The 9,920-nt window shown below is 67.5% G+C and overlaps 1 protein-coding gene across 1 annotated transcript in view; it reads left to right on the top strand.

The window, feature by feature from the left end:
• The first annotated feature begins 1,836 nt into the window (after positions 1-1,836).
• CELSR2 (cadherin EGF LAG seven-pass G-type receptor 2) overlaps positions 1,837-9,920 on the top strand; it is an 18,401-nt gene continuing 10,317 nt past the window's right edge. Inside the window, exons 1-5 of the mRNA XM_068419536.1 lie at positions 1,837-2,302; positions 2,474-2,558; positions 2,637-5,587; positions 7,097-7,741; positions 9,835-9,917. Coding sequence (XP_068275637.1) covers positions 1,837-2,302; positions 2,474-2,558; positions 2,637-5,587; positions 7,097-7,741; positions 9,835-9,917 — 4,230 coding nt within the window. The remainder of the gene's footprint in view (positions 2,303-2,473; positions 2,559-2,636; positions 5,588-7,096; positions 7,742-9,834; positions 9,918-9,920) is intronic.

The raw sequence follows: 9,920 nt of genomic DNA, 5'->3' as shown, positions 1-9,920 counted from the left end.
GCTGGGTGTGCTGGGGGGGGCAGGAGGGAGTGGGGGGGGCAGGAGAGAGTGGGGAGGGCAGGAAGAATTGGGGGGGGCAGGAAGAATTTGGGGGGGGGGGGCAGGAGGGATGGGGGGAGGCCAGGAGGGATGGGGGGTCAGGAGGCATTGGGGGGGAGGGGTAGGAGGGAAGGGGGGGGCAGGAGGGATGGGGGGAGTAGGAGGGAAGGGGTAGGAGGGGTGGGGGGGGCAGGAGGGATTGGGGGGGGCAGGAGGGGTGGGGGGGGCAGCTCTGGGTGCTCTTCCCCCTTCTCCCGCCCCCCCCCGGGGCCCCACCCACAGCCCCAGACAAAGGCCGTGCTGGGGAGCCCATTTGTGAGTCAAACTGGGGCTGGGGGGGCCCCCCCCACCCCTGGCTGCACCCACAGGGTGCTGGGGAGGGTGTCATGGCCCGTCCCCCCCCAGCGCAGCACCCAAACCAGCCGGTCAGGCTGGGCCCTTTGATGGGTGCTGGGGGGGGAGGGGCCCCGCTGAGTCACCGCAGCCCTGGGGGGTCCCGGGCGGCTCCCAGAACCCACCTCCCCCCCCCCGCACCCGTCCGACCCGTTCGGCTGCCGGTGCCCCGGGCCCGGCCCTGCCCCGCACCCACGCCCGGCGCCGCCCGCCCCGATGGGTGCCAGGGTGGGTGCGGGGGGCGGCACCCATGGCCCCCCTGCCCCGCTGGGCCCCGTGGGGATACAGCACCCCCCTCCCCAGCCTCCCAGTGGCACCCAGTGTCCCGAGGCCCCTGTGCCACCAGTCTGTCCCAGTCCTCCCCAGTTTGGCCCAGCGCAATGGGGCCAGCCCAGGCTGGCGGTGCCACCTGAGCGGGTCATGGGGGTGGCACCGGGGGGGGTGTGGGGACCCCCGTGTGCTGGGGTGTCACAGCCAGCAGCGGCGACATGGGGGGGTGTGTGTCACACGTGTGCTGTGTGTGTGCTGTCATGTGTGTGCTGTGTCACACGTGTGCTGTGTGTGTGCTGTGTGTGTTATGTGTACTATGTGTGTCACACGTGTGCTCTGCGTGTGTGCTGTGTGTCATGTGTGTGCTGTGTGTGTGCTGTCATGTGTGTGCTGTGTCACACGTGTGCTGTGTGTGCTGTGACATGCATGTGCTGTGTTACGTGTACTATGTGTGTCACACGTGTGCTGTGTGCCGTGTCACGCATGTGCTCTGTGTGTGTCGTGTGTGCTGTGTGTGTCACGTTCTGTGTGTGCTGTGTGTCATCCGTGTGCTGTGTGTGTGTTCTTTGTGTGCCGCGTGTCATGCATGTGCTGTGTCACACGCGTGCTGTTGTATGCGCTCTGTGTGCTGTGTCGTGCATGTGCTGTGGGTGCTGCATGTGTCACACGTGTTGTGTGTGCTGTGTCACGTGTGCTGTGTGTGTGTGCTGTGTGATGTATGTGCTCTGTGTGTCACACGTGTGCTGTGTGAGCATGCCTTGCACACGTGTGCATAGCGTGTGTGCTGCTGCGTGCATCTTGTGTGCGCACAGTTCATGTGTGTGCGTGTCCTGTGTGTAACATGTGTGTAACGTGTGTGTCTAACGCGTGTGTAACGTGTGTGTGTGCGATACGTGTGTGCAACGCGGTGCCCACCGTGCCCGTGTGATGTATGTGCGTGTGTCTGTCTGTGTGTGCGATCGCCCGCGGGTGCCGCCGGTGCGGGCGGGGCCGGTGCCGCCGGCGGGGCCCGGGGGCGGCGGCGGCGGCGCCTTTAAGCGCGGTGGGGCCGGTGCAGCGGCGGCCCCGCCCCGGCGGGTGCGCGCGGGCGAGCGGCGGCGCGGGGGGCACCGGGCACCGGCACCGGCACCGGTCATGGGCGCTCCGCCCGCCCGCGGGGCCGCGCTCCGGCTGCTGCCGCTGCTGCTGCTGCTGCTGCTGCCCACGCCGGGACCGGCCACCGGCACCGCCACCGCCACCGCCACCGGCACCGGCACCTGCCCGCCCGCCGCCCCCCTGCCGCTGCTCCAGCCCCGCGGCGGCACCGGGGACAGCGGCAGCTCCGGCGGCACCGGGGACAGCGGCGGAGCGGGGCCCTCTCCCGGCACCGGCGCATCCAGCGGCACCGGGGACAGCGGCGGCGGCCCCGGGCCCTGCCCGGCTCCCGCAGGCTCCGGGGATGGCGGCGGCGGCGGCGCTGGGATAGAACCGGGCACCGGCGCTTCCAGCGGGGACAGAGGCGGCGGCGGCGGGGGGGGGGCCCGAGGCATCGGCGGCACCGGGAGCCCCGGGGACATCGGGGACACCAGCGGGAGACCTGGGCGTGCACCAGGCCATGGAGGCACCGCGGATACTGGAGGCACTGGGAGCACTGGGAGCACTGCAGGCACCGGGGGCACCGGAGGCACTGGGAGCACTGGGAGCGCTGGGAGCACTGCAGGCACCGCGGACACTGGAGGCACTGGGAGCACTGGGAGCACTGCAGGCACCGGGGGCACTGGAGGCACTGGAGGCACAGGAGGCACCGCGGACACTGGAGGCACTGGGAGCACCCACGTCCCCAGGGACACCAGGAGCACCGGAGATACCGGACACACTGGGGACACTGGGAACACCAACAACCCCCCAGACACCAGGAGCACCGGGGACGTTCGGCACACTGGGGCCACTGCGTGCACCCACGTCCCCAGGGCCACCAGGGATACTGGGCGCACTGGGGAGACTGGGAAGGTCCCCAGGGACACCAGGAGCACGGGGAAGACGCTGGGCACTGGGGCTGTTGGGGACCCCCTGCCCACGGGGGCCACCGGGTGCCCGGTGACCCGCAGCCGCCGGCGCCGCAGCGCCAACACGGCGCCGCAGTTCCAGCCCTCCAGCTACCAGGCGTCGGTGGGCGAGAACCGCCCGGCGGGGACACCGGTGACACGGGTGACAGCGGCGGACCCCGACGAGGGGGAGGCGGGCCGGCTGCGCTACGCCATGGCCGCCCTCTTCGACAGCCGCTCCGACGCCCTCTTCGCCGTGGACTCCGTCACCGGCGCCGTCACCACCGCCGCGCCCCTGGACCGCGAGAGCAAGAGCACCCACGTGTTCCGGGTGACGGCGGTGGACCACGGGACACCCCGGCGCAGCGCCATGGCCACCTTGACGGTGACGGTGACTGACGCCAACGACCACGACCCGGCTTTCGAGCAGCCTGAGTACCGGGAGAGCGTGCGGGAGAACCTGGAGGTGGGCTACGAGGTGCTGACGGTGCGGGCCACCGACGGCGACGCCGGGCCCAACGCCAACGTCCTCTACCGGCTCCTCAACGGCGGCGGCGCCAACGAGGTCTTCGAGATCGACCCGCGCTCGGGCGTCATCCGCACCCGCGGCCCCGTGGACCGCGAGGAGGTGGAAGCCTTCGAGCTGTTGGTGGAGGCCACGGATCAGGGCCAGGAGCCGGGTCCCCGCAGCGCCACGGCCACCGTCCTCATCGCCGTGGAGGACGACAACGACAACGCGCCGCAGTTCAGCGAGAAGCGTTACGTGGCGCAGGTCCCCGAGGACGTGACGCCCAACGCGGCCGTGCTGCGGGTGACGGCCACCGACCGCGACAAGGGCAGCAACGCCCTGGTGCACTACAGCATCGTCAGCGGGAACACGCGCGGGCACTTCTACATCGACGCGCAGACGGGCGCCCTGGACGTGGTCACCCCCCTGGACTACGAGGTCAGCAAGGAGTTCACCCTGCGGATCCGGGCGCAGGACGGCGGCCGCCCGCCCCTCTCCAACGTCAGCGGGTTGGTCACCGTGCAGGTGGTGGACGTCAACGATAACGCGCCCATCTTCGTCAGCACGCCCTTCCAGGCCACCGTCCTGGAGAACGTGCCCCTGGGTTACTCCGTCATCCATGTCCAGGCCATCGACGCCGATTCGGGTGACAACAGCCGGTTGGTCTACACCCTCCTGGAGACCGGCGCCGGCTTCCCCTTCGCCATCAACAACAGCACCGGGTGGATCGTGGTGGCCTCCGAGCTGGACCGGGAGGCGGTGGACTTCTACAGCTTCGAGGTGGAGGCGCAGGACCAGGGCAACCCCCCCATGGCCTCCTCGGCCAGCGTCAGCGTCACCATCCTGGACGTCAACGACAACAGCCCCGAGTTCACGCAGCGGGAGTACGGCGCCCGCCTGAACGAGGACGCGGCGGTGGGCACCAGCGTCCTCACCGTCTCCGCCGTCGACCGCGACGCCAACAGCGTCATCACCTACCAGATCTCCAGCGGCAACACCCGCAACCGCTTCTCCATCACCAGCCAGAGCGGTGGGGGGCTCATCTCCCTCGCCCTGCCCCTGGACTACAAGCTGGAGCGCCAGTACCTCCTCACCGTCGCCGCCTCCGACGGCACCCGCCACGACACGGCCCACGTGGTCGTCAACGTCACCGACGCCAACACCCACCGACCCGTCTTCCAGAGTTCCCACTACACCGTCAACGTCAACGAGGACCGCCCGGTGGGCACCACGGTGGTGGTCATCAGCGCCACGGATGAGGACACGGGGGAGAACGCCCGCATCACCTACCTGATGGAGGACAGCATCCCCCAGTTCCGCATCGCCGCCGAGACGGGGGCCGTCACCACCCAGATGGAGCTGGACTACGAGGACCAGGTGTCCTACACGCTGGCCGTCACGGCGCGTGACAACGGCATCCCGCAGAAGTCCGACACCACCTACCTGGAGATCCTGGTGAGCGACGTCAACGACAACGCGCCCCAGTTCCTCCGCGACTCCTACCAGGGCTCCGTCTACGAGGACGTGCCCGCCTTCACCAGCGTCCTCCAGGTCTCTGCCACCGACCGCGACTCGGGGCTCAACGGCAGGGTCTTCTACACCTTCCAAGGGGGTGACGATGGCGATGGCGACTTCATCATCGAGTCCACCTCGGGCATCGTCCGCACCTTGCGCCGCCTCGACCGGGAGAACGTGCCGCTCTACACCCTGCGGGTGTTCGCCGTCGACAAGGGCGTCCCGGCCAAGCGGACGCCGGTGGAGATCCAAGTGACGGTGCTGGACGTCAACGACAACCCGCCCGTCTTCGAACGGGATGAGTTCGACATCTTCGTGGAGGAGAACAGCCCCATCGGGCTGGTGGTGGCCCGCATCACGGCCACCGACCCCGACGAGGGCACCAACGCCCAAATCATGTACCAGATCGTGGAGGGCAACATCCCCGAGGTCTTCCAGCTGGACATCTTCTCCGGCGAGCTCACCGCCTTGGCCGACCTGGACTACGAGTCCAAGGCTGAATATGTCATGGTGGTCCAAGCCACCTCGGCCCCCCTGGTGAGCCGGGCCACCGTCCACGTCCGCCTCCGCGACGTCAACGACAACACCCCCCAACTCAAGAACTTTGAGATCCTCTTCAACAACTACATCACCAACCGCTCGGGCGGCTTCCCCGCGGGGGTCATCGGCCGCATCCCGGCCCAAGACCCTGATGTCTCTGACACCCTCACCTACACCTTCGAGCAGGGCAACGAGCTCAACCTCGTCCTGTTGGACCCCCGCAGCGGTGACCTGCGCCTCAGCCCCGCCCTCAACACCAACCGGCCCCTGGAGGCCGTCATGAGGGTCTCCGTCTCGGGTAAGACCCCCCCTCACCCCGGGCCTGGGGTTGGGGTGCTTTGGAGGGCCACGGTTTGGGGCTGGGGAAGCTTTTGTGGGTGTCCCCCCCCCCCCCTCACCTTCTGCAGGGTGCTGAGGTGTTTTGGGGTCCCACCACCCCACCTTGGCTGCCCCCACCCTCCAGATCTGGGGGAGGGGGCGATGGGGGGTGATGGGGATGCTGTGCCCACCCCCCACCCCAGGCAGCTGGGGGTCCCCAGCACCCATTTCTCCTTCCCCTTGTGGTGTCTGGGGGGGGGTGCAATACCCCAGGGCATGGGGGTTTTGGGGGGGGGGGCACACATCAGGACCCTGTAGCGGGGGTTTGGGGGGGGCAGGACCCCGTGTGTGTGTATTTGGGGGGGGTCCTGGGGGGGTCACCCTGGGGCAGGGGGGGTAGGCAGCTCCTCGACCACCCCCAGGCAGGGGGGGAAACTGAGTCACAGGCCGTGATGTCCCTTGTCCCCAGCCACGTGTCCCCAGTCGCCCCCCCCCGGACCCCTCAGCCCCCCCCCCGCTCCAGCGGCACAAAGGGTGGGGGCAGGGCGCCCCCAGCCCCACGCCGTGCCCCCCCTCAGCGCGGGGGGCGCCGGGACGGGGACAAAAGCTCCGGCCATAGCTGGGCCCCCGCGGCCGCAGCCATGGCAACCCCCCCCCGCCGACCACCGGCCATGGGCCACCAGGCAACCCTGGCCCCCCTGGCGTCGCCCCCTTCTCCCTCCCCCCACCCCCTTCCACGCTCCCACCGTCCATCTGTCCGCCCCCCGCCCGCTTTCCAGCTGTCCCGTGTCCCACCGGCCCTCGTCCTGGCCATGAGGAGGAGGAGAAGGAGGGAGGTGGGTGCCCCAGAGCCGGGCAGAGCCTTTGCCCCCGCTGGCCCCATCCCACCATGGCCATCAGGACGGGTGCCCCGTCCCCACCACCGTCCCCATCCTACAGTGACCATCAGGATGGGTGCCCCATCACTGTCCCCATCCCACGGTGGCCATCAAATGGGTGCCCCATCACCACCACCTTCTCCATCCTGCCATGGCCATCAGGACAGGTGCCCTGATCCCACCACCATACCCATCCCATGGTGGCCATCAAATGGGTGCCCCATCACCACCACCTTCCCCATCCCGCCATGGCCATCAGGACGGGTGTCCCATCACTGTCCCCATCCCTCAGTGGCCATCAGGACGGGTGCCCCATCACTGTCCCCATCCTACACTGGCCATCAAATGGGTGCCCCATCACCACCACCTTCCCCATCCCGCCATGGCCATCAGGACGGGTGTCCCATCACTGTCCCCATCCCTCAGTGGCCATCAGGACGGGTGCCCCATCACTGTCCCCATCCTACACTGGCCATCAAATGGGTGCCCCATCACCACCACCATCCCCATCCCTCCATGGCCATCAGGACAGGTGCCATGTCCCCACCACCATCCCCATCCCACAGTGGCCAGTGCTGTCACTGACCCCCCTTGTCCCCCTCCACCCACAGACGGGGTCCACAGCGCGACGGCCCAGTGCACACTGCGGGTGACGGTGATCACGGACGAGATGTTGAGCAACAGCATCACCCTGCGCTTGGCCGACATGTCCCAGGAGCGCTTCCTCTCCCCGCTGCTCAGCCGCTTCGTGGAGGGGGTGGCAACCGTCCTGGCCACCCCCCGTCACCGCGTCGTCCTCTTCAACATCCAGACGGACACGGACGTGGGCACGGCCCGTATCCTCAACGTCAGCCTCTCGGCGCTCTTGCCCGCCGCGGGGCACGGCGCCCGCTTCTTCTCCTCCGAGGAGCTCCAGGAGCGGCTCTACCTCAACCGCTCGCTCTTGGCCACCATCTCGGCCCAGCGGGTCCTGCCCTTCGACGACAACATCTGCCTGCGCGAGCCCTGCGAGAACTACCTGCGCTGCGTCTCCGTGCTGCAGTTCGACAGCTCCGCGCCCTTCCTCGCCTCCGACACCCTCCTCTTCCGGCCCATCCGCCCCGTCACCGGCCTGCGCTGCCGCTGCCCGCCCGGCTTCACCGGCGACTACTGCGAGACCGAGATCGACCTCTGCTACTCCAGCCCCTGCGGCAGCCACGGCCGCTGCCGGAGCCGCGAGGGCGGCTACACCTGCGAGTGCCACGAGGACTTCACCGGTGAGACCGTGGGGCCGCCCTCCCTCGGGCGTCCCTGGTGGCACCTTGTCCTGGTCCCCTTCGGCTCTCCAGCGATGGTCCTGTCCTCTTGGTGTCCATCCCTGTCATCCCTTCAGCCGTCGTTTCTTCAGCCCTCCATCATCCAGCCATCCCTTCCTCTTGGTGTCCATACTCATTGTCCCTTCAACCATCTCCTCTTCAGCCCTCCAGCCTTCATCCATCCCTTCCTCTTGGTGTCCATCCTCATCATCTCTTCAACCACCTCTTCAGCTCTCCATCCTTCATCCATCCCTTCTTCTTCATGTCCATCCTCATCATCTCTTCAGCCATCTCCTCTTCAGCCCTCCATCATTCACCTGTCCCTTCCTCTTGGTGTCCATCCTCATCATCCCTTCAACCATCTCCTCTTCAGCCCTCCATCCTCCTCATCATCTCTTCAACCATCTCCTCTTCAGCCCTCCGTCCTTCATCCATCCCTTCCTCTTGGTGTCTATCCTCATCATCGCTTCAACCATCTCTTCAGCTCTCCGTCTGTCTCTTCCTCTTGGTGTCCATCCTCATCATCCCTTCAACCATCTCCTCTTCAGCCCTCCATCCTTCATCCATCTCTTCTTCTTGGTGTCCACCCTCATCATCCCCTCAGCCAGCTCCTCTGCAGCCCTCCAGCCTCTATAACTTCTGCTGTCCCTCCATCATCCGTCCCCATCATCCCTCCTTCCTCCTCCCCCTCAGCTCTCCATCCCTCCCTCATCCTCCCCTGCAACCTCCCTTCACCCCACTCCCCCTCAACCCCTTCCTCAGCTCCCCCATCATCTCTCCATGTCATCCCTTCATCCCCCTCCCCTTCATCCCTCCATCATCTGTCCCTTCTAGTGTCCCATCATCTCTTTGTCCCACTCGTCCTCCATCACCCATCCCCACCAGCCTTCATCCCAGCCCTCATCAGCCTTCCTCATCTATCCCTTCTGCTGGCCCTCCCCATCCATCGGGGCCAGCCCTTCATCCTCCTCCCCTTCAGCACTCCGGCACCCGAGCATTCCTTAGCTCTTCCTCCCTCAGACGTCCTCCATCCTCCATCCCTCCATCCTTCATCCTCCATCCTCCTCCATCTTCCTCCATCCTCCATCTTCCTCCATCCTCCATCCCTCCATCCTCCATCTTCCATTCCTCCATCCTTCATCTTCCTCCATCCTCCATCCTTCATCCTCCATCCTCCATCCCTCCTCCATACTCCTCCATCCTCCATTCTCCATCCCTTCTCCATCCCTTCTCCATCCCTTCTCCATCCCTTCTCCATCCTTCTCCATCCTCCATCCCTCCATCCCTCCATCCTCCATCCTCCATCCTTCCATCCTCCATCCCTCCTCCATCCTCCATCTTCTATCCCTCCATCCTCCATCCTTCCATCCTCCATCCTCCATCCCTTCTCCATCCCTCCATCACCCATCCTCCATCCTCCATCCCTCCTCCCTCCCTCCCTCCATCCTCCCCTTTATCTCCAACACGTTTCTCTTCCTCCTCTCCTCCATCTCCCCACCTTCCTCCCCCCTCTCCCCACCCCTCTCTCCCCATTCCCCCTCCCTCACCCCCTCCCATGTCCCCCCTCTCCTCCCACCACCCACCCTGTCCCCTCTCCCTGTCCCTCCCCGGTGTGGTCCCCGCAGGAGGTCGGTGGTGGGGACGGGGACACTGGTGGGGTCCAAGCCTGGGGGACACCCCGGGGTGTCCCCACCGCGGTGGCCTGGCCACCTGCTCCCCACCACGGCTGAGCTGGGGAGGGGGGGGGACACCACGATCACTGGGAGACTGGTGGCACTGGGGACAGCCCCCCCCACCCCTTGGCACCCCCAGCCCCCACGGGACCCCCGGGTGGGGGGGTGCCAGCTGGGGGAGGAGGGGATGCTGAGGGGGGGGGTTGCCATGGCGACGGGAGGCGGTTGCCACGGTGACGGAGCTGGGGATCAAACCACTGTGGAGCTGATGGGGGGAGGATGGGAGAGGGACCCCCCCCCACCCCCACCCCCTGTTCTGGGGGTCCCGGGGGTGCCCGGTGCCCTGGGCACGGTGCCGGGTGCCAGCTGGGCCTCGCGCAGGGGAGCACTGCGAGCTGAGCGCCCGGGGCGGGCGCTGCACCCCGGGGGTCTGCCGCAACGGGGGCACCTGCCTCAACCTGCTGGTG

The sequence above is a fragment of the Nyctibius grandis genome, chromosome 27 (genome assembly GCF_013368605.1).
Source record: "Nyctibius grandis isolate bNycGra1 chromosome 27, bNycGra1.pri, whole genome shotgun sequence".
Classification (NCBI taxonomy): Eukaryota; Metazoa; Chordata; class Aves; order Nyctibiiformes; family Nyctibiidae; genus Nyctibius; species Nyctibius grandis.
The sequence above is the reverse complement of the archived record's forward strand: the minus strand, read 5'-3'. Positions and strand labels throughout refer to the sequence as shown.